At 35.8% G+C, this 26,218-nt stretch overlaps 1 protein-coding gene across 1 annotated transcript; it reads right to left on the reverse strand.

Annotated features, from left to right (window-relative positions):
* Positions 1-4,711: 4,711 nt before the first annotated feature.
* On the reverse strand, positions 4,712-26,218 carry LOC146745952 (uncharacterized). The gene is made up of 15 exons (XM_085498843.1): positions 26,176-26,218; positions 25,132-25,389; positions 24,170-24,436; positions 23,122-23,418; positions 12,743-12,994; positions 11,521-11,642; positions 10,667-10,813; positions 10,295-10,508; positions 10,076-10,186; positions 9,085-9,239; positions 8,130-8,249; positions 7,799-7,910; positions 6,805-6,901; positions 6,588-6,684; positions 4,712-6,230 (listed from the first exon to the last, which is right to left on the reverse strand). The coding sequence occupies exons 1-15, from the start codon at positions 26,216-26,218 to the stop codon at positions 6,177-6,179; spliced, it is 2,346 nt and encodes a 781-aa protein (XP_085354969.1). The 3' UTR covers positions 4,712-6,176.

A 26,218-nucleotide genomic window follows, 5' to 3' on the forward strand; every position in this document is an offset into this window, starting at 1 on the left:
ATGATCTCTTCGTTCACTATAAATTATACACCTACACGTCACCAGTAAACGTTTATTCAGATTCACTTTCTACCAAGTACCAGATAGAGTACTACAAGTGCAAAAAATCGTATATCGGCGACAAAGTCATGCGTCCCATTATGTATATTTATTTTATTCAAGAGTATCATGACTTGTTTTACATATACATGAGTCTAACCTAATCACTGTTTATTATTGTAATACTGTGGATACATGATTGACAGCACGCATTAATTGCAATTTGTGAAGAAGGGTTATTACATAGTGCCTCTTTCCATAAAACCATTATTTATCACGGGTCAAATATTAAAATAATAACCCTGGACTAAAATAACAATATACACATGTTTAATTATCGTATTAATTATGCTGGGTAATAATTTAAAATGAAACCTACACATAGTTTTGTATACCGCCATGTTGGATTAATAGACCTGTACCGATACAAATTAGGGAAAAACAAGAAATCACTAATTTAAAACAATCATAAATACCAGAAGCCTAAGACGGTTGTCATTAATCGAGGTCAAAGTGCAAAAAAGGTACATACAACTCAAACACACAGTGTGGAAGTATTCAACATTTTGCTCACACAGTGTCTGAATTGTGAAAATTCAATTTGCATATCAAAGGAATTGAGAACATGAACCTAAGTTGTCAGTCTTTACTTCAAACACAATTGATCCCTGTGCTGACCTGTATTGTGTAGCGCATGCTGTGGTATTCAGCGGTTGTTGAGCTGTCAAATTTGTAAGGTTTAGACTAGTGTTTCTATTCAAAAGAATTACACTAAACATATTATATAAACTCATTTAGTTAATGTTCACATATGTATGTATGAATCACTGCAAAAAAACTAACTGATCAGTCGTTAGCGGCTTTTCATTTAAAAAAAAATGAAGATTCTTTCATCGATGCCAAATAATGCACCTTTAATAAAGCTCGTCAGTTCTAGCCAAAAATGCGAGGTATGATTCACGATAACAGTTTATAAAATATGTCACAGTTATCTGTAACAAGTATACATGTCATATGAATACAGCCACAGAATACAGCGCATCACTCGCGAAAGTACATTCATACTCCAACAAACGCCAGGGCGATGCCATGGCATTCTATCTTATCGATATCTCGTGTTATGATTTGGTTGTACTATTATATGATGTAGGGATTTATCATGCGATGTTAACGTTGATAAGTTATTACGTCGTGCAGATGTATCATGACAAGATGTGGGTATATTAATACGCCAGTTTAGAAACACTAATATGCAATGTTGATATACTAATACCTCGTGTAGATACATCATGACACTATGTAGGTATATTATTATTTGATGTAGACACTTTATTAGCAATGTTGATAGGTCATTGTGCCTTGTTGATATATCATGACATGACACTATCACGTGAGGTTGATATACCATCGCGTTGTGTGAATACACCGTGACACGATGTGTGTATACTATTTTATGTCAATGTTTTATTATGTGATTTTGATATGTCGTTACGTCATGTCGATATGTCATGAGATGATGTAGATATACTATTATGTTATGTAAAGATTCGGGTGCAAAATCTTTATCTGATTGAGTCATACGCACTGGTCTTGTTCAAATCATGCACGACAAAGCCATAATGAATATTTTGAGTTTAGAGGCGTACCTGTCAGCAACTGTCACTTCGCGCACTTGAATCCAAAAAATAAAATAAAACAGACGGTGTAATTTGGGGCCATGCATTGAGGAACTGACCATTTGGAGCATTACAAGTGATCGAGCTCGCTTCCGGGGTTTGTGACCTAAAATACAAGCGGCATATATCTACATCACGTCATATAATGCCATGTGCATCACATGATGCTGTATCGACATTACATAATGTCAAATCTACATCAAGTAACGATTTATCCGCACTATTCAATGTCACATAAATATCATGTCATATACACATCACGTTATGATCTCTCAGCATCACATACCGATACACCTACATAAAATAATGACATATCTCCATCGTCATATAATTGTAACATTATATTATGTTATAAATGCAACACATGATGTCATCTAACGTCATCATGTAATGTCAAAATAACGTAATCGTAATATCGACATCACACAATGCTATACCTCCTAACATGACATAATAATGATATTTCAACATTATGTAATGTCACAAATACTAGATAATATCATATTTACATCACGAAATATCAACGTGATTTTATATCTACATCGCATAATACTCTATGGGCACTCCCAAACGTCATAACTGTATTAAGTAACGTCTTATAGACATCACATAATAACCCACGTCAGGTAATTTAATATTTACATTATGCAAGGTCACGTTAATATAAGACAATGTCATGTCTTGTAGTCTACGTTTAGTTTACTTTTCAAAAATATCAAAATGGTTCACGTTGTATTTAGAATTTCATTCGTGGGTATCACGTGACCCCTATATAGAACACATTGATAATTGTAGTGTGGGAGTATTGTTTTGCTCATTTGCACATTGATAGTAGAAATACTCATTGCATTTTTAGTTATGCAACTATATAAACTGCCGTTCATAAGATTGAGATACACACAATGACGCAATGTTACAGAGGTAAATAATTACCACATTAGAGAGAAAAATTCCACATAAACCAAAACTTACAGTTCATAATTGTTGTCATTTCGAATTCGGGAGTTTACTTCACAAAATTGTGTGGTGATTTGAATGTCTGCGGTCACAGTGGCAATTAATACAGCGCATCGCCAAGGAACCTGACCCAACAGTCTCGGCACAGCAAGGCGATATGTGTTATATTTTCAACAAGAATATTTTAAATAAAATAAAATCGTTAGACGACCCGGATGCTGATCTGTCTAAACCTATTTATGTATTCGAATTGTGTGTTTCGTTTGTGATGGGTTACCAAAAAAAAGATTAAAAACACCATTATCTTTGTCACTATAATATGCTCATGTAACTCTAGTGAGAATATATTCGTATGTATTGTATATATTCATTCGCCCGCTGACCAAACGTCGATAAAGTTAAGAATTGCGAAGGAAGAACAATTTAATTTTCACCCACTATAATTGAATTGTATTACTTGTCAAGAATTCACACATTTAACATATATAAGCACAATGATTTTCATCAAATTAATCTACATCTGACTGATATTACAGTATGCTTGTGATGTATATGTTGTCTATATGAGTGAATACAATGTTCAATTTATATCGGTAATGAAAATACCAACAATGACACCCCGAATTTCACAAATTGCAACCAAAATTACGTGCTCAACTCTAGTTAGTTGTATATGTGAAAACTACAAGTACAAGTACTAAGCGTATACATTGTGTGTTCTGTTATAGGTACATATTACATGTTAGCATGGCACGGCTATGTGATTACCTTAATTGAAATATAAAACACCACATTTGTGGCGTAATGCATTCAAATTCATTGTGTAAAAACAACAACCTATTAGCAAACAATGTATTATATAGAAGTCAAATGCGAACAATGTTGAACACAATAGCGATTCGATGCCCTGCCCAAATTAGGTTTGCTAAAGAGAGAGATTTAATTCACCTAAAAGTATGTCGACTGATCTGGCACATGGTTTCGAGACCAGGGCTCAGCCTTGAGACAAAAATAGACCAGAGCGATTTTTTGTCCTGCCAAAATTAAAATATTCTGGTAACTCCCGAGCCGTTGCATAAAGCACAGTATAGTGATCGTGGACTAAAGTGGTCACATGAGTCGGCTAAATATCAACTCAAGATTATAAGACTTTGACATGATTCCAATTTGGAGGATCAGCTGGAGCCTCAGAATACACAGGATCGTATTTTCACTGGCACAATGATATTAAAAGGGAATGCCCAATTATATTAAAAGATACTGCCAAACATGTTACATCTGTCAACGTACCACGTACCTAAGGGTAGTATTTCATTCAAACGTGTGACTATAGATCTAGTGGGGATAAACCAACATATTACTCTACCCGGTATCCAAAGATTACTCTACTATAAAAGTAAATGACTGCAAAGCCTTGGTAAGAATTTATAGGTGATTTGGCATTCCTGTACAAGTCCTTTCTGATCAGAATAGACATTTTGCGGGCGAGCTTATGATGAAGGGCATTCATTTGCTGTCTATACGCAGACTTGTTACTACTGTATATCACCCAGACTAGTGGATTATGTGAATATTTTAATGGAGTACCTAAAACCAAGCTTAAACATGTACTAAGTGACCAACGGACTGGGACTGCGATTTATGGAAGCAGCTCGGGCAAGTTTGTTTTTTTCTTTTTCATTTAAACTCCCATATGACAGGATGTTGTGAAAATGCACGAAACGGTCATTTTGAATATATGCAAATTAGATATATTTCGCAAGCCTAGATTTTCCTAGTATGTCAATCTAGGCACCTCCCGGAATGTATTGTGAAAACATTATTTCTGTTGCAATTTGTGATGGGTCAAACCATAAATTGACTGGACTATTAGTGGGTAACACACAACCTACATACAAATCGTTAGGAAGCATTACGAACGTGCAATTGGAAAAGCAAAATAATACGATAAAAGTGTTTTTTTCATGTGATTACCATGTTTCAATAATTTCAGCTGAAAAATTAATTGTCTACGTTTTATCATCATCATATGCTCACTGTTTGTACTATTACGTACATAATGTGTTATTTATATTAACTTTCATGTCAACAGCGAATACTCTAGAAAAAGGGTATAAATTACAACCAAAAATGTCAATATTGTAAACAGATCTCACCATATCTCCATACACACCCTTTGTTTATATCAGCTTGGAGAAAAGAATGTTATTGTGAATTATTCGTAAACATAAAATTGAGTTTGAGCAAAACAACGTTTGTTTACAGCAAACTAAGTAGCTTTTATATGAAGAATCAATACAAATTACCAGCATAAACATTATAGGTATTCTATGGATGTAAGACAAATTACTGTATTGTACAGTTTTTTATGGTCATGTATTTTAACTGGAATTGCAGATGCAAATATTGTCTCATCGCCAACCATATTAATATGAGTTTATTCTCCCTACATGATGCTAAAATACTGCAAATAAAAAGCGGCAATAACTGAAGATACATGCAGTGTACAAGATATTATAGAAGTGTACAGAGCCATCGGAATTTCGAGATAACATTTCTGTGCTGAATAACTAATAGGGTAAGAAAAAGTAGAAGTTGTCATTCAAACACAAACCAGAATTTTTGTTAGAGATCTAGTTGTCTTAGATATAATTGTCAAAATGGTTATCGTCAGTTTCCTTGAATGAAAAACTCAATTTGGTCTTTCTTTTCAAACAAAATATACAACATGGTACAGGTATTAGTGAGACTTTTTCAAGTTATGTTACTTCAAGTTATGGTAATCAGTTTCATTAATATTGTTACAGGTTGTATGAATTGTATTTTTCCATTTAATTTGGAATTCCTGCGGTATTCATTGGCGGATGCCAAGATAAATAAAGTTTGATAAATAACCAGTTTGACCGTATTCATATCCTCAAGCAAAAAAATGTATGTGAAATTTGCACAAATTGTATTTTTAATTAATTAGAATTATTGTAATTTGTATTCAATGACATTTATTAAGAGATTGAAATGTGTTGCAAGCGAATTATTAATTATGATAATATAATTAATTCTCATTGCTAAACTTTCTGTGGTAGATCAGTGTAAATAGTGAGCATGTGTACAAAATTATACTCGACTATTTACAATAAACACCTTTCCTAAACATAATTGAATTAATATACGCTATAACATATGATAATAACTGGAAAAAAACACGCTCATTGGGTATATCAAGCTATTATGTGATCTGAGTATATGTTGTTACAATTTACTATTAGCCGTAAATTATTATTATTATAATCAAATATTATGCAACTCTTAGTCAAATAATTTGAATTTAGAATTGTTGCTAGCAATATTACGTAAATCCCCCGGATATTCTGCAAAATAATTCATGAACGTAAAAACACATAAAAATTCAGTGATATGAAATACAAGTTGTTGATGAATAATACTGTAAAACTTGTATGCATTGTCACCACCAAAGTTGTTCGTTCCAATTACAATGACAGCACCCTATTTGCTATCAAAATTGATGTTTACATACTGTTGATTCTTCTGAAGAGAACGCTGCTGCAAGAAACAAAATAATTGTCACCGGGTTTAAGAATAGCTAAATGAAATCTAGAGGAACAACTAGATGCTCAGTAGAATTGAAGATATAACTAATAAATTAGTATTAGTACTGATTACAGGTTTCTTAATCAGGTTTGTAAACGTCATGTTGCCGCTACACAAACACACATATCTAAAAATACAACGCTCCGATTACTACTGCCCTCTGTTCTCATAAAACACTCATTGTTTGATTAGTAGAACAAATACAGTTAATATATAACTTATATACATAGACTCCGGTATCAAATATACTATTTCAATAGCATACACAATATAGAGTTATATAATGTAGTTATGAATGTGGTTCACCTGTTTTTTCAATAAACCTTTCAATGTTGTTATGATTGTAGGGAATGTCGGTCGTTTGTTTGGATCTTGTCTCCAACATGACAACATCAAGTTGTATCTACAAATAAAGATTAGAGAAAATATGAATATATAAATGCAAGATTGTGATTCGTTGTTTTTAATTCTCATCCACCCAATCTACGTTATCTTAAATCATCATGACTGGTGAAATAAATACATGTTACTGGTACAGTGTTCTGGTTTTGACATTCGATATCCTGCTTGTATCTTCCTAATTACATCATCGTCTGACATTCCCTGGTAAGGTTCGCCACCTGAAATATGAGTACAGGAAACGACAATTATTATACGTCTAGCTCAGTAAACTATGGCGCTGACCAATACAATAATTTACAGGAGTTATTGCACTTTGTTTAATCCTGATATCTGTACCTTATCAATGAAAACACAAATAACCACGCAGCATATATGCCGAAGCGTACGCTGTATGAGAAACTGAATTCGGGCATTTTGTTCATATTCTTATTATTGTATTTTTATTATTATTGTATATTGTATAATGTTAATTCTGAAATTTCGTTTCGTACTCAATCGACCGTAACCTTTCATTTATGCTTCAATAAACATCGTAATAACGAACATAAAATACAATTAAATTGATCAGCGGGGCTTAGATACAGCTGCTATGACGGAACTCGTGGATAACCAACGCCAACATTTTCTCGTATACAAATCACTGAATATTTTAATTTCTACATGATTTGGGTTCTGAGTATTGGTAATCCTGACAATTATGTCCCCGTACCTTGAGGCGGACATTGAAACATCAGACTGCAGGCGGTATGGTGAAGCCGAAGCAGCGTTCGACATCATACAAATTATAGCTTATAATAAGCCACTGAAACTTGGGCAGTAATGGTGTACTGCAAGTTTTAATCTCCACCTAATAAGAACATTCTACCAGCATACAACAACGTTGGCAAAACATAAATAGTATCTAGTGCAATACTATAATTTGTGCGTCGCTAAAAGTGTTTGGTATAATGAGTATATGACGACTTGCCCCCTTGAATATATCAAACTTTAATTTTCAGATACCTAATATTTGTTAGTAGTTACAATTATTACGACGTACAAATGTGTGTATAATATATGTTTAATTTGCGACTAGTAGCTAATTACATATTTGATAATTACATGTTAAAACTCACCTAGAGTACTTATCTCCCACAAAACAACACCAAAAGCCCAAATATCAGTTTTAGAGGAATAATTATCACCAGAGAAAAGTTCTACTGCTTTCCAACGATGCTGAATTACAGCCTGTAGATTTAAATTTAAAGTAGATTGAAAACAAAATTATTTCTGGGTAAATAATGAGATTAGACCGTTTTAATGAAATATTTGATGTCATCGACAAAATGATTTGTTTATTTTCTAACAGGTTCTTCAGTTTATTATCGAGTTTGATATTGTTTGAATATGTTGTTAATTTCACAATTTACAGACTCTTCTACATATTGTACCGCTACTTGTACTTACAAAAGTATTAGTTGCGGCGGTTGATGTAGTATTTCTGACAGCATACTTCATGTTTGTTATCTTGCAGATGTTCCCTTCTCCAACAATTATCGTTTCAGTGCAAAGGTTTCTGAGTGTAATCTGTTGAGAGTAGAGACACAATCTTGAAATTGAAATTGAATAGATTGTATAAATTGATGATTATATATTCTTGTTATTATCAAGGAAACACATTTGGAAAAACAATAATTGAAATAGTATTAATGTTAATGTTATTGCTACAATACATATACACATCATATATTTAAAAAATAAAACACCGCATTAGTCGGATATAAGATATTGAACAGTACTGAGTTGCAGACAATCATTTTCAAATATGACTGCCTCTACCGTGCTAGAATAAAATAATCTTTGGAGCTAGGTTATGGTTAGCGACGATGTGCAATTGCCATATTCGACATAATTTAAAATATCATTTTAAATACATCTGTATATATGACATGATTTATAATGAATATATTTAATTTCAAATATAATAATCAAAGTATGTCAGATATCGCATTCATTAAAACAATATGGCTGCCAGCCTGCCATTTTGAGTTGATCTGAAAAAACAAAATAACGTGCATCAGGGAGTTAAATGTAAGTACAAAGTTTGAACAAAATCGATCGATAAACGACCGAGATCCGGTTCTGGAATTTAAGAAATGCTTGATTTTGGATGATTTTTTTAGCACAAAACAGGCCATCATTCTGCCATCTAATCAGAGTGTGAAACAGATTAATGTGCATATGTATGATCTATGTATCAAATTTGAATGTAAGCAGTCCAAACATGCCTATGGAACAGGTCCGGGCGCAATCCATCTGCATCCGAACGGGGACTAAAAACATTTGATATATGAACGTTTTTACTATATATAAATAAATCCGTTTCAAATAACTAAGTAACAACATAATACTCATTCTTTACATCACGTGTTTCCAAGTGTTCCATTGCTTCTGCTATTTGTAATGCATATACGAGTACGTTATCTTCCTTTTCGTCGTTAATGTTCTTTGCGCTTTTCAATAATGTATACTTAAGGCTGTTATTTCCGATGTAGTCTTGTACAAAATACGGTGGTTCTAATAAAAAAAGTTTAAAATAGAATCCCGTGAGATGAGGATATTTAAAGCACAGAGAGTATGATACGAATAAAAAATGAAAATTTAGGATTAGTTTTAAACAGGGAGCCTTCAGTTACTGGATTCCTGTTTTCAGACCTACAGTGAGAAAGCAATTACACAGTATGTAATCGAATGATTATATCTTTGTTAACTACTAATATACAAAAGGTTTATATTTGTTTCGCTTCTCAGCTAGAAAATAAAAAGGTGCGTGAACACCGCAAGTTTCAAGTGCCTGAACGTTGTCAGAAACAAGTGTTCGATGATACATTGCACGTGTCCCGCATAACGGACATTACCACGTCTATATAGCTACAGGAATTTTGATTTCTTGTAATTGTTTTAATAAATTGAGCACGTCAGGCATTTTGTATATTGTACTGATATTTTTGCATACAGATTATTTGATTTGTATCAAGACGGTATCTTGAGATTATCTTACAATTTAAGTACTAGCATTTCTAGTAATTATAATATTATTATCACTGATTGTAATTCAATCTAATATATTTAGTAATTGCTGACTGAGGTTTACATGTTTATCCCCGTCACGCTTAAGATAACTGAAGTGAAGTTTGTTGTTGCGCCAATCCGTAATCTGGCGTTGAGATAATATTATTTATAAAGTATTCTGAATGCTTTATTTGTTACAAGTGATTAAGGCGTGCACACCAGCAGTTTCTTCTACCTTTTTAAAATACATGAAATAAGTGAGGCGGAGATTACATTAATCTATGCATAAATACCAAAAGTAAAACAGTGGAAAAAAGAACCTAGTAAGTTTATTAACTAACCTGTTACAGTAAAATATCCTATTAGTGTTAAAATATTTGGATGTGGAGTTATGGTCTTCATTATGCATATTTGGTTTACAAAGATATCTTTCATCCTCTGACTCGCATGTCCTGAAGAGAAAAGAGAAACATAACAAGACGTTAATTATTACAATGACATCAATTAGAACGTTTCAGCACATTTGCATGCGAAAGACATTCCATTCATATTACTCTCACTTTTTAATCTCTCTACTTCGACACGTGTGACGCCATCTCTACCACCAACAAACCAAGCATCAGCCACAAAACGCTCACGTTCTTCATCGTCATGTAATGCTTCTTTGAAATGTAACCTGTCCGGTGGAATTTCCCATATTTGTTCACCAAGTTTCATATATATTTCATTTCTTGGCTTTTCTTTATGAAGATCTTCATATACACCTGTATCATTCTGGATAGTAATGAAATTTGGTAACATGACGGTAAGCGTGCATGGGTTTGCGTTTTACAAAATAGTACGTAATATCACGTGACACATAGGTCAACAGGCCTATACCATGTAACATCATATAATGTATAACTATTGCAATTCAAAATATATTTCATTACCTTGACGGAAATTTCTTCCATAGGCATAATAGTCGCATATTCTGCTGATGAGGTATTAGTGTGGATAGAATTTTTTAAAGCCAATGAACGGCAATCAGCTTGATTACTCGGCGTTTCACCTTGATCTTGTTTCTTCAATCCAAAACACTGATGTGAACGAATAATAATTATAATAAAAGCTCAAATAAGCATTACATGTCTCCAAGTTAGGACAATAATGCATATAGCATGTACACATGTACATGTACATTTAATCAGCATAGATTAGTATGGCCATCGCTGCTTGGAGTGACTTATGATCCAATAAATGTATTCTGTACACACATTTTATGTCAACACATGTACATTTGTAGAAATAAAAAACTACTCAAATGACATCGTAATTTGCATAGATTAGATCAAGTTGAATGACACTGTCTGCTTGTACTCAATCGAATCAAGAAGATCACACCATATGACTTATTGTTTGAATTGGGCCATATATATTAAAAAAAACAAATTTCGCATCAGATGCTATTTCAAGCCTGCGATATTTATTTTAAAACATCTTACATCATTTTTCAATTAATCTTATGTGGCAGGCAAACTATGTGTCCACGTGCATTGAGCTTGCCATCAGACTGCTGGCGATACATAAATGCTACAATCAAATCTTCAAGTCAAAGAGGTTAGCGGTAGAGATTGGAGGTAAATCAAATATGGCGGCGACAATCACACGATAAGTAAACTTGTTATATGTGAAGAGGGCCATCTCCATCAATATACGAGTAATAGAGCAATTCCAGGATTTTACAATGAAAAACATTTATATGAAGTTGGTATATTACTTCAGTGACAATTCACATACAATTTACCTTTACATCACGAGTGCGTTTCAAATACAAATAGTATCCAACTACAGTTCCCGCAATACACACCAATAGAACAATAATAACACTCAAGATAATTCCAATGTAGTTGGTGCCTGACTTATTTCCTGTAATAAAACAATAATAAAAAAAAGTGTTGATTATTATGTTTTCATTCATGATTTTTTCGGGCAATATAATTTGATGGGATAATCCTTATAGTTATTTGAATCCTTGTCAAAATCTTAAGTGGAAACAAAATATTAGTAGTATTTACTAGCTTCTTATAGTTTCGAACTAAGAATCGCAATTCAAATATCTGGAATTTTATGTTTTTTTTTTCATATCTCTATGAAATTATCCGACATACATGACAACCTAATTAGAAATACTTCTAATATAGCATGAAATGAATTTACTTAGTGTTGTTATTCTTGTTTATTATTTACATGGGTTGTAATCAAAATAGGGGAGGTATATTAATTATACATTTTATATACAGTAAACGGGAGGCGTAATTTTGACTCTGATGATTGGTAGTTAACTGGGGGCATTGATTAAAAAAGGGCTTCCACTCAACTTCACAGATTTGTGGTTATATAAATTGCATCATTTTGGTGCTAAAATAAGCTGTTCATCGTGAAATATGTTAATTTGGTAATATTTGTAATTTCAATTATCAGACACAATATAATCTGTCAAACTCTCCTGCATGCCTTTCAGTTGTGATATATATATAATATGTCTTGAAAAACGATTTATACCCAAAAGACATGTTTTTCATGCACATTCATTCATTGTTTCAAACAGACTGTATATAAAATGACTATTTATAAGCGAATTGTAATTATCTTAGATATGCTTTATAATTGAACTTTTCATTATTTTGTTCACAAAACATATATTATTTGTAATGGTAGCCTCCAATAATGAACAATTGAACATACTTGTCAAGGTGAAAATCATGACCTTAATTATTGGTGGCTACAACTAATTAATAAGATTTATATAGTATGTACATATATATGCAATGTTACATGTTTATATTGTGAATAGATATAATGTCACTAGTTTTATTCACCAGTCACTAAACTTTCGGAATAGACCGTACCTAATATAACCAGAGTTATTTGAGGCAATGAAGTTATATACTTGTAATAGATTCATTTAAAAACCTACCAACAAACACCCACAGGACTATTAACATATTACGGAATAATGTTCATACCTGGTAATAATTTCACGGCATCAATTGATTCTTTTAAACAATGATCTCCATCTGTTGTACAGTATGTTATTCTGTATTCAGCATTCACATCATCCACTGCATATTCAAGTTGACTATCAAGTACACATTCTTCTATTACAACCCAACTGTCATCTATAAGTTTCTTTATTTTCACACACTGATAAGTACTATTCTCATGCTGTGTCCATGTTAGTTTACCAGTATCTACATTGAGTTTAATGGTTGGTTTACCTATACATTTAAAAACAAAACACATATTATAACTATAGAGAAACATGTCAAGGATGGAATGTTTCGAGGAGTTAATTGCCAGTGAAATAATAATAGAAGGCTTTTTTCCCTAGCATTATGATTCGAGTCATTGTCAGGAATCATTTTGAAATGCAGAATGAAATGTATTTAACTATCCATCAAAATCAAGTAGATTTCCGAAAGAAACACAGAACAACACATCGCATCTTTACACTACATACTAGTCACACAATAAATCAAAGAAAGCTTAGAAAGAACCCCTGTGTTCTAAAGGTATTAGAGGCACTACAAATAAGAAATACTGTAATTACTATATTAGAAGCACATCATTAATTCACATAAACCAAAAATATATTGTCTACAAAATCATTGAAGAGTGTTTTATTTGGACAACAGATTTGTCTTTGACTGAGATATTACGTTATGCATATGAATGAGGCCACATGACCATACATTGACATGTGGTATATTAGTGGTATCTCTTGTCAAATGCCCCCAATATAGCACTAGTTTCATGTCTATGTCTGAAGTTTTATGCATATTAATGAAGTCACATTATCCCATTGATACACGATGGGTAATTATTATACATTGATTACTACGTTAAAATAATCGGATCTGTGGATTATCCAAACGCACCTGAAGATAGCTGTAGAACAGTAGCACATGTTTGCAAATACGGCAATCAGTAAACACATAATTTAATCCTGAACTATACATGTATATTGCTTCTTGCCGACCACCTATGTACCAAATTTCATTGGAATATGTTAAATGGTGTTGTAGGAAAATCAGCCTAGTTTTCTGCTATGTAAATGCGAGCTAAATTTATAAATAAAATTGGCCCGACCCTTGGTCGAGCTTAACCAAGCCAAGTGTTGCATTTGCTTTGTACAGCGTATGATGTGGATATTTGCGTATGAATGGGAATGTAAGGTTGCATGCGTCTTGCAGGTGGCTTTGTTATGTAAATTCATGCGAGTTGTGTGGTGGACGTGGCAAGTCTGTACACCACGAGCCGTCGAAGTATGAGCACCGTATTCAGCTCTGCCTAGCAGCAGTTTGTAAGGGCATTTCAGGCTCTTCGTCACCTTGCTTATGCTGCAGAACCAGACTAATAGTCAACCAGCGGTACGTTTATACCTGTGTACAGACAGGGCGAGTTGTTGGTTTCTGTGGTTCTGTCCTTTGCTGAATGGAACAGGGGGAGTGACGGCATATCAACCGTAAGTCGTACTTTGCATATTATTTTGGAGTGTCGTGTAGACACAATTATTTATATGGCGTTAAAGCGATGAATAGAAGCATGGAATTTATTGTGAATTATATATGTCGCATTATTTAATCTTTCTTTAAGTGTAATGTAGCGATACATAATAGTCCTATAGAATACTCGTCGTGTGATGGGAATTTAATTAATTAGCACGTGCAATTGGTATTGCTATTTTCAGTTGGCTTGGTAATCGTGAACTGGTGTATCGTGGTCGTGTGGACATACGTTAATATTGGCAACTGGTGGTGAATGGTTTCTATTGTATCAACCCGGATCGGTTACTGGTGGCACAGGCAGTGTTAGAAGCTCTATGGATTTGATGTGGATGGTAGCTGAAGTATTGTCGATGCAAAGATTTGAGGAGCGTAACAGAACACTGCAGGACTACAATAAGACACTGATACTGTAAACTTTATCAAAGTTTTGCTTTGCCTTAATTCCCTGACCCGAAGGCCTTGTATGGCTCAACTTGGTTTTACGTAACTGTGTATTAAGCATATTGTTGTATTTCGCATAAATGGATAATAGATTGAAGTCGTTGATTTGTTGATTAACGTGATTTATTAGTGATAAGTTCTTGTGCACAAGTTTCATGTTAATTTCTGAGTATGAATATCTGTTGATGAGGTTTAGAGAATAAAATAGCTTAGTTAACTGTATGCACTTTGTCATCACCATTCATTGTGTGCTCCCGCGTGCTTAGCCAATCCTCGAATCTGTGACATTTTGGCGAGCGTGCCAGGATTGGCTTATAAGAAAAAATCGAGCACGTGCATCTTAACGGGTGACCCGCACTGATTGGTGTTGTCTCACGGTGCTTATAATTTTTCCTTTTGCTGCATAAGTAATTTTGTAATTTTTCATTTACTAATATATTGTCTGGTTTTATCTTAGCTTAGCTTATTTCAGATATCCGTTCTCCTGGCTATCCACTCGGCAAGGGACAGTGCCGTCTTTATGTACACAGGCGTGGGCGATCTGGTTTGGTAGATGCTTCCATCGTATTTCAGTTTAGATTTGCAGGCTGAATCCGGCGCCTAATATGGAGAAGTGGCTAGACTTTGGAAGAGAGACAGGACTGACAGGGGCGGATTTGCTTGAGTTTGCTAGAGAGAGGGAGAGAGATGCTAGGGGTGAACGAGCGGAGCTGTTAGAATTGAGGAAGCGTGAGATGGAGATAAAGGAGGAAAGAATGTTGATGGAGCTACGGGTAAAAAGCGATGTGTTGAGGAAAGGTGAGAGTGATGAAAGTGGCAGTGAGAGTGATGAGGATGAGCACAAGCATAGGCCAGCCTATAATGTAAAAGCCCCCAAACTCCCCATGTTTCAGGATAGTAAGGATGATTTGGATTCATATATACAGCGATTTGAAAGATATGCTGTGTCAGTCAGATGGAAGAAGGTAGATTGGGCTACTAACTTGAGCACATTGCTCACAGGTAAAGCTTTTGATGTTTACTGTCGTCTAGCAGTTACAGAGATAAATGATTATGAAGTAGTAAAAACGGCGTTGTTCAAACAATACAACCTAACAGAGGAAGGGTTTCGTACCAGATTTCGAATTCCTAAACCAGACCGTGTTGAATCAGCAATTCAGTTTGCAGCCAGAATAGAGAATTTGTTTACTCGGTGGGTTGATCTGTCAGAGATTGACAAAGATTTTGATAGTCTAAAGAACCTTCTCTTGCAGGAACAGTTTTTGAACAGTTGTGGCCAAGAACTGGCTATTTTTGTGAAGGAGCGATCCCCAAAGACACTGGCTGAGATGGCAAGGTTGTCAGAGCAGTTCGTTGAGGCGAGAGGTTCATCATTCGGGCGTTCCACACAAAAGCAGTCGTGGAGTGGTGGAAAGGCACCACAAGCTGCAGTAGGTAAGCCAGAGACTCCTACTCCACCATCGCAATCGAGTTCAGCAGCTGGAACTAGGAAGAGCCAGCTTATTAAAGATTTGACCTGTTATGTTTGTCATCGCAAAGGCCACATGGCTAAGGATTGTAACCACAGAGCGCCTGCTAGTCTGAAGGCATCCAGCATGGTCTCAAGTAAGTTCAACCAATCTGCACCACAAGGTAATGGTTTCAGACATGTGCCACTAAAGACAGGGGACACGGTCAACGGGACTGCTAAGGGTAAACCGATGAAACGGAGCAAACAGCCTGCCAAAGGGCTGGGAAGTGGTAGAGTATCAGGCCCTCTGCAGTCGCCAGCCACAAGTATGTCATCTCATAAGCACACCACAGGAGCTATGCCAGTGCTAAGTGGGTTTGTTGGTAAGACAAAGGTGTTGGTTCTTAGGGACAGTGGGTGTAGTGGTGTGGTTGTTCGCAGGGATTTGGTATTCGACAGCCAACTTACAGGCGAGCATCAGTCATGTGTTCTGATAGATGGAACAATTAGAAGGGCTCCAGTAGCCACAATATACATTAACACACCATTCTATGTTGGTACTGTAGATGCCCTATGTATGGAGAAGCCAGTATACGACCTAGTGTTGGGGAATATTGAAGGAAGTAGAGGACCTGAAGACCCTGACCCCAAGTGGACTGAAGAGGGTGTGGACACTGAGTGTGCGAGGAAAGTTAAGGTCACATCTTCAATGCAGACACGATCACAAAAAAGGGCAGAAGGTAGGCTGACCAAACCATTGAAGGTACCAGATGACTTCGCTGAGGTCATTACACCACAGAAGCTTAGGGACAAACAAGGAGATGATGAAACCCTTAAGAGATGTAGGTATTTGGCAGATCAGGGTCATGAGAGGATAGACAGAAACGGCTGCAAGTCCAAGTTCATTGTTCTCAAGAATGTGTTGTACAGGGAATTCCAGTCTCCAAAGGTTGGGAGCAGTGACTGCATTCACCAAGTTGTAGTTCCCTGCAGGCTTCGTCCTATGGTTATGAAGATAGCTCATGAGTCACTATTAGGAGGACACCAAGGAGTTCAAAGAACTGTGGACAAGGTAATCACTAGTTTCTTCTGGCCTGGTGTTCAGTCTGATGTGAAGCGTTATGTCCAGTCGTGTGATATTTGTCAGCGAACAAGTTCAAAGGGTAGAGTAGTAAGGGTACCCTTGGGACGCATGCCATGTATTGACATCCCATTCAGGAGAGTGGCAGTAGATATTGTGGGACCCATCTTCCCGATAACTGACAAGGGTAATGGGTACATACTCACCGTAGTAGATTATGCTACAAGATATCCGGAGGCAGTGGCAATGAAGAATATTGAGACTACTACAGTAGCAGAGGCACTGGTGGATGTTTTTTGTAGGATTGGTGTACCGAGGGAGATCTTGAGTGACCAAGGCTCCCAATTTACATCGGGTATCATGCAGGAGGTGAGCAGATTACTTTCAATAAAACAGTTGACTACAACACCCTACCATCCTGCCTGTAACGGACTGGTGGAGCGTTTCAACGGCACACTGAAGCAAATGTTGAAGAGAATGAGTTCCGAGAGACCCAAAGATTGGGATCGCTACCTAGCATCACTTTTATTTGCATATTGTGAGGTGCCACAAGCTAGTCTTGGGTTTTCACCACTTGATCTGATATATGGGAGGAGTGTTAGAGGTCCAATATCCATACTTAAAGAGCTGTGGACTGGCGAGGTAGAAGAGACAGAGGTAAGGACCACCTACCAGTATGTTATCGATCTGAGGGAAAGTTTGGAAAAGACGTGTGAACTCGCACATGAGAACCTAAATAAGGCACAGATGAGACAAGAGAAGTTTTACAATAGAAAGAGTAAACCACGTCAGTTTAAGGTGGGTGATTATGTTCTGCTACTACTTCCCACTGATAGTAACAAGCTGTTGCTGCAGTGGAAGGGCCCATTTCCAGTGGTGGCAAAGCTCGGTAATGTGGATTATCAGATTGACATGGGTGGTAAAGTAAAAACATTCCATTCAAATTTACTAAAGTTGTATGTTTGCAGGAAAGCAGAGGGTGTAGTTGGCTCAGCGGCCCCCAAGGAGAAGGATGATGTAGAGGTGACGGCGTCCTCAGCACTTCTTGACTCAGAACCAGACCCGGAACAAGGGCACGAGGCTGTACAACCACATGGTGACTTGTTGACAGTGCCAGTCTTACAGCAAACGCAGACTGCTAATGATGTGAAGGTGAGTGACAGCCTTACTTTGGAGCAAGGTGTTGCAGTGAGGCGGCTACTTGCCCAGTACAGCGAAGTACTCACAGATTTGCCAGGGAGGACATCACTATATGAACATGAGATAAAGTTGACTACATTGAGCCAATCAGACAGAGACCCTACCCCATAGCACATGCCTTAAAGGATACAGTGAGAGAGGAAATATCGTCCATGTTGCGTCTGGGAATAATAGAGCCCTCTGAATCCCCTTACTCTTCTCCAATAGTCCTTATGAAGAAAAAAGATAACATCATCAGGTTCTGCATAGATTTTCGGTCATTAAATGGTATCACAGTTTTTGATGCTGAACCAATGAATGATCCAGATGAAATTTTTGCTTCACTTTCACATGATAATTATTTCAGCAAGCTAGACCTCACAAAGGGGTATTGGCAAATTCCATTTGAAGAAGGAATCGCGGCCAGTAACTGCATTTAAAGCCCCAAATGGTTTGTTTCATTTCCGCATGATGCCCTTTGGCTTGGTAAACGCACAGGCATCGTTCAACAGGGTTATGCGATTGGTACTGGATGGAATGAAGAGTGTTGATAGCTTTGTTGATGATATATTGGTTCACACAGCAACTTGGGGTGAGCATCTCGCGACCCTAGATGAAGTCATGGCACGACTTAAAGAAGTGAACCTCACAGCAAAACCAGGTAAATGTGAAATTGGTTTTAAATCTATCAACTTCTTGGGTCATATAGTTGGAGAAGGTCAGCTTAAGCCACAACTTGACAAACTACTGAATATCCAAGAGGCTAAGAGGCCATCAACCAAGAAGCAGCTGCGTTCCTTTCTCGGACTGGCAAACTACTACCGGAAGTTCATCCCCAACTTTGCGGCGATTGCAGTGCCCTTGACGGATCTGACAAAGAAAGGGGAACCTAATTTGATTGGATGGGGCGAGAGTCAAGAGGGCGCATTCAATGCACTAAAATTCCAGCTAACCTCTTCGCCTATCCTTCATCTGCCAGACTGTACCAAGCCGTTCATGCTGCGCAAAGATGCATCCAATCTCGGCTTAGGTGCAGTTCTACTCCAGGAACATGACCATGAAGTTTTCCCAGTAGCCTATGCTAGCCAGAAGCTCCTGCCAAGGGAAACCAGGTATGCTACTATAGAAAAGGAATGTTTAGCAGTTATTTGGGGCGTGCACAAGTTTGACGCATATTTGTATGGCCGTATGTTTACTCTTCAGACAGACCACCAATCTCTTATATACATGCAGAGGGCCAAAATGGTAAATGCAAGGGTGATGCGTTGGGCTTTGGCATTACAGTCCTACAGGTTTCGTATTGAAGGTATTAAAGGTTCTGAGAATGTTGGGGCCGACTATCTCAGTAGAGTTGAATCGGTACATTTGTGAGGCTCTGATTTCCCTGTGGAAAGTGTATCATGAGTAGATATATTTCTAGAGAGGGGAGTCAATGTTGTAGGAAAATCAGCCTAGTTTTCTGCTATGTAAATGCGAGCTAAATTTATAAATAAAATTGGCCCGACCCTTGGTCGAGCTTAACCAAGCCAAGTGTTGCATTTGCTTTGTACAGCGTATGATGTGGATATTTGCGTATGAATGGGAATGTAAGGTTGCATGCATCTTGCAGGTGGCTTTGTTATGTAAATTCATGCGAGTTGTGTGGTGGACGTGGCAAGTCTGTACACCATGAGCCGTCGATGTATGAGCACCGTATTCAGCTCTGCCTAGCAGCAGTTTGTAAGGGCATTTCAGGCTCTTCGTCACCTTGCTTATGCTGCAGAACCAGACTAATAGTCAACCAGCGGTACGTTTATACCTGTGTACAGACAGGGCGAGTTGTTGGTTTCTGTGGTTCTGTCCTTTGCTGAATGGAACAGGGGGAGTGACGGCATATCAACCGTAAGTCGTACTTTGCATATTATTTTGGAGTGTCGTGTAGACACAATTATTTATATGGCGTTAAAGCGATGAATAGAAGCATGGAATTTATTGTGAATTATATATGTCGCATTATTTAATCTTTCTTTAAGTGTAATGTAGCGATACATAATAGTCCTATAGAATACTCGTCGTGTGATGGGAATTTAATTAATTAGCACGTGCAATTGGTATTGCTATTTTCAGTTGGCTTGGTAATCGTGAACTGGTGTATCGTGGTCGTGTGGACATACGTTAATATTGGCAACTGGTGGTGAATGGTTTCTATTGTATCAACCCGGATCGGTTACTGGTGGCACAGGCAGTGTTAGAAGCTCTATGGATTTGATGTGGATGGTAGCTGAAGTATTGTCGATGCAAAGATTTGAGGAGTGTAACAGAACACTGCAGGACTACAATAAGACACTGATACTGTAAACTTTATCAAAGTTTTGCTTTGCCTTAATTCCTTGACCCGAAGGCCTTGTATGGCTCAACTTGGTTTTACGTAACTGTGTATTAAGCATATTGTTGTATTTCGCATAAATGGATAATAGATTGAAGTCGTTGATTTGTTGATTAACGTGATTTATTAGTGATATGTTCTTGTGCACAAGTTTCATGTTAATTTCTGAGTATGAATATCTGTTGATGAGGTTTAGAGAATAAAATAGCTTAGTTAACTGTATGCACTTTGTCATCACCATTCATTGTGTGCTCCCGCGTGCTTAGCCAATCCTCGGATCTGTGACAAATGGTACTCGGTACTCGAAAGTGAAAATGCTTAAAATTGGTTAATTAATATGCAAATTAAATCATTATTAAACACAAATTTCAACCAAAAACTAATGAGGTCTGTGCATTAATTAGATCATATTTGTACCAAGCTTTATTTAAATCTGTTAAATAATTATTATGCAAATTAGATCATTAATGTGTATATATTTAGAACAAAAACTAATGAAGTCTGCACATTACCCAGATCTTTTTTGTATTTCATCAATATATGTCAAATAGTTCTTGAGAAACAAACATCCTCTCAGCTAAGAAAGCTTTGCTGTTAGAAATGCACATTTTATTGAACATATCAACTAAATGAATAAATATGAGATTGCTCTACCCGAGGTACCTTTTATCTATAATAACAAAGTAATCAAACTTGCTGTTATTTTAAAGATTAAGAATTCAAGATATCATAACGAAATGAACAAATCAAAGGGAGGCCTATCTAAGATACCTATATGTTCAATATCAAAACAATCAGACCTGCAGTTTTTCCCTAAAAAGTCAAAAATATCACTTTTTACAAAATATTTAAAAAATGCGTGAGATCCACCTGTACTACCTATATGCATACTATTAAAGCAATCCGTCTTGCATTTTTCATCAAGAAGTCGAAAATATTAATTTTTACCAAAAATGACAAAAATATTCACCAAAATTTGAGAATTATAGATATCATCACGAAAAGAACACACCTGTGGGAAATATACCCAAGGTATATTTACACTACGTATCAAAGCAATACGGCTTGTAGTTTTTTAAGAAGTAGAAGTTGATGCAAACACCAACGCAATTGACTACATATATATCACTCATATGATAAGCTCTGCTTGAAAGAGTCAACGGCGAAGCTAAACCTACTAACCTAAAGCCAACAAACGACCTTGCGATCGGAAGAGCTCCGCTATAATTGACACGTGCAGAGGGCAGTGGTTGCAATAACCCCATTATTCAAATATGTCCAAAATGTGACAATTGATCTTGAGATAACCTTGACCTTTCCTTGAAAGATCCTGATTGAGTGGTGACTTCCTGACCCACAATAAACATTCAATCAAACATGTCACCTTGAGATGACTCTGACCTTGAGATGACCCTGATCCGGCATTCACGATTGTTGGGAGGTGTTTTAGTCCCTCCCACCCCCACTGTTTCGTGTCATCCATATAAAAGCAGCAAACGTACAAACCATGAAATGACCTGAACCATTTCTGGAAACATTGGCCCATTCAGTTTATTTTCCAAAACATGGTGTACTGAGGAGGCCTAGCGCTTCCAACTGACACAGTTGTCTACTAGAGTCCATGCATTATACATAGCCCATATAAGAACTGAACAATACCCCCCAAAAAATCATAACTTATAAAAATAGAAATATCTTCACCAAATGAATTATGAATTTCGAAGCGATGTGGCATGCGGTTTCAGAGAACAAGTCGGAAATGTGCAAAACTGAGAAAATAAAAATAAAACTATTTTTAACCATAAATGACAAAAATAATCCACCAAATCCGGAAAATCTATATAAACAGCTCCACTTTGTCATACATTGTGATAGCATATTTAAAAGTTGACACAGACAACGACGATGGACAATCACTAATGCGATTAGCTTCACTCAACAAAGTCTACAGTGGAACTAATAAAACAGTATGGAGCAAAAATATATGCCCCAAGAAACAGTGCACTTCTGGTCAATGGGCGGCGAAACGAGACAACTCATTCATGACAAAGCATCTTCAAACGTGTTCAATGATAAGGCAATTATTTTCTGATCAGTGGCATAACACGAATCCTGGGTGGTGTAATCTTGAGAATTCCAATCAACTCAGGCATGATAATAACTTGACTTCTGCAGTTCACAAGATTTGACGTTCTACTGTTACGTTAGTTCTATTTTCAGTCAATCAATAAATTACTCTGCAGCACTCGATTGCAAGGCAATGCCTGCTACATTTTTGTGTTGCACACAAAAAAGGTATTCCGAACAACAAGATAACTTACCATATGTCTTAAAACGGTAAATGTTTGATAAATCTCCATTACCAAAGCTGTTTGAAGCATGTGCTTTGAATTCATATGTAGTTCTAACATTTAAACCTGTTATTGTCAATATTTCATTCACACTACCACCACCATCTTCTGGCCATGGTTTATAAGACATATTATTCTCAAGACCATATTGCAGGTAATAAACAATGTTGTCTGGTTCACCACCATCAAATCCTGGTATTATTTCTACAGTAAGTTGTTCATAACCAGTCTCCACAATAACAATGTTCTTTGGTGGTTCAGGAGGTCCTACCAACAATGATAATTAATATAAGCAAGTTTCGTAGAAAGAACTGAGGGTATAGTTATATTTACAAATACAGATAGAATATATTGCCTCGTCAGTAGAAGAGCTGAAAATAAGTTATTATTATAAATATTATCCACATAAGACAATATAAACCAACTCAAAAAGTACATGTGTACCTGTGTTTCATCTGTTGAGTGGTTCTTGATATGTCAGTGAAATTTGGTCAAGAATCCTTGTACAATTATTTTAAATGGGAACTGCGTGATACACGTTGATTCATTTTTCATGGTACAATTTTAATATGCATGCCCATCCAGAAATAATCTCCTCCCTGAATAAACTGACATTTTAAAATAAATAAAACGTATACCAATACAGGAAATAATTGTGAGTCACTCAAACACATAGACAAGACTGCTGAATGTAGAAAGTTATGCATATCATATTTATTCACTTATAACTGGTGCATGATAATTTGGGTTGTGAAGAATAATAAAAGAATCATGAGCCCAAAACGAATAATTAAAATAATAATATTAATATCAATAAAACCCAGCTTTCTACTAATTCAAGCAGAATTGTAACATTTATGCATGACACTAGTTTGTGTTTGTTACAACTCTTACATGTACATGTTGTTACCAGTTCTCAGAGATACATTATCAGCACATTTCCTGATGGTACCACATCAATCAAAAATACTTGCTCAACACTACTCTCAATAGATATTGTAAATCCAACAAAAATTACCTGTTGGCACCAACTGAATCTGAATGACGACTTCTCCAACACTGTTTGACGCTGTAATATTGTAGAATCCAAAATATTCTTCAGTTACCTCATCAATATAGACCACACTGCTTGATGATGAATCAGTTTTAATGCTTAATGTTACATTTCCATTCTTCCATTCACTGAAGGTGGTGAGAGAAGGATTTGCATCTACAGTTAAGTTCATTACAACTGGTTCACCAATTTCACCAGCAAAAGTGTTTTTACTAATAACAGTAGGCAAATCTATGAATGAAAAAAAAAATGAGACAAACAAACAATGCTTAGAAAACACTTCTGCATGCTCATAGCTATACTATCTGAAAGAGCATGAGCCACCATAATATACAGGTAGAATAATTAGTTCATCATAATTTATTTTTGCATATTGAAATATCAGAAAACAATGTCATTTTTACCCCATTTTTTGATCAAACAACTACCCTACAATAACCATGCCATGCCCAATAAAACTGAAAGTGCATATATCACCATAAGATGCCAGTAGAACATGTATACTAGTATTAATTTCTACAAATTTTGAACAAAATTACTCAATGAATACCTAAATACCAGAGAAAACTACATTTTTTAATTCTCATTTTTGACCAAAACACTGTCTAAAAATACATGGATTACCATAAAATTTCACCTCATTGTGTAATCAATTATAAATTGTTGTATACTTGCACCCATTTTAACCTATATGTAAAACCCATACCCAACATGTCCAAAAACAAAATTCATGTTTATCTGTGCAATTTAGTTATATACCGATCTGTAGTGAATTTCATGAAAATCCATCAATTTGAAAGTGTTTTAAGAGTTAGTAGTGAGACACACATTTTTAGTCTTTTTTGACCAAAATGACTTAACATTCTGAAATCCAAAAACAAAATTGAAAGTTTATGCACGGGCAGATTCATTTGCAGTATACTCACATTGTACATCAATGATTGTGAATGACTTCCTTTCAGTTACACCAGTATACAAAGTGTTGGTAGCTATACATGTATATTTATCAGCATCATCTCTGTGAATTTCAGTATATTCCAACAAACTATCATCTTTAATTTTCACACCATTAGAATCCTCCCATGTTACTGTAGCCTCAGGATTTGAGCTTACATGACAGGTTACTGTCAAACTCTCACCTTCAATTATTGTTATTTTATCAGTTAATGTAATAGTTGGTGCATCTACAATACAAATGAGATAAATTATATGTATGAATATAGACAATGCTGTTTTAACCTTAATGTTATCTTTGGAGTGGTTAAGATGGTATGTACATTTGGTTGCTTGCACTTCAAGCAGGAGATACTTGTAAACAGTCAATAAAATATTGTAGAACTGTAAATGCTCAACATGTTAGAAGAGATATTCTCCTTTGAATTACTTAATATACTTGACAGTTTCTGTGTTCATAGTGGAAGTGGTAATGATAATAAAACAAATCCTTTTTTATCTTTGAATATTTAAATGCTTGTGAGAATGATGATACATACGTACATAATATTAATACTAATTATTAAATAACATTTGATCAAAAGTACATGACAATGTTTAATGAAAAAATCACATAAGAAAGAGTAGTGATGAATACATGTTCATAACAAAGAAGAAAATGCATAATTCATACTTTGATAATTTTCTTTAAAAAACATGTTTTAATATTTGTTTAAAATTCATTAATATTAGTACACTGTTTAATTTCAATGGTAGAGCACTTCATAACAATGGTACAACCACAGCATAAGCTCTTTCACCGCAGGTCATCAACCTTGACTGTGGTACCACCAGAAATGAGACAGAGGCCGATCTCAAGACAAAATATAATTGCACACATGGAGTCACCATATTCCACAGATGTATGTTGGTGTTTTATATCCATGTGCCTTAAATACAAGCAACAAAACTGACATTGTTATCCATTTTTAAATTTATCAAAAATTACGTCTGAACACTGACTGACACAAAAGTACAATCAACCGCAACCGAGCTCAGATTGACTTTGTAAAGTGACAT

This window comes from Saccoglossus kowalevskii, chromosome 5 (genome assembly GCF_978046115.1).
Source record: "Saccoglossus kowalevskii chromosome 5, keSacKowa6.1, whole genome shotgun sequence".
NCBI lineage: Eukaryota > Metazoa > Hemichordata > Enteropneusta > Harrimaniidae > Saccoglossus > Saccoglossus kowalevskii.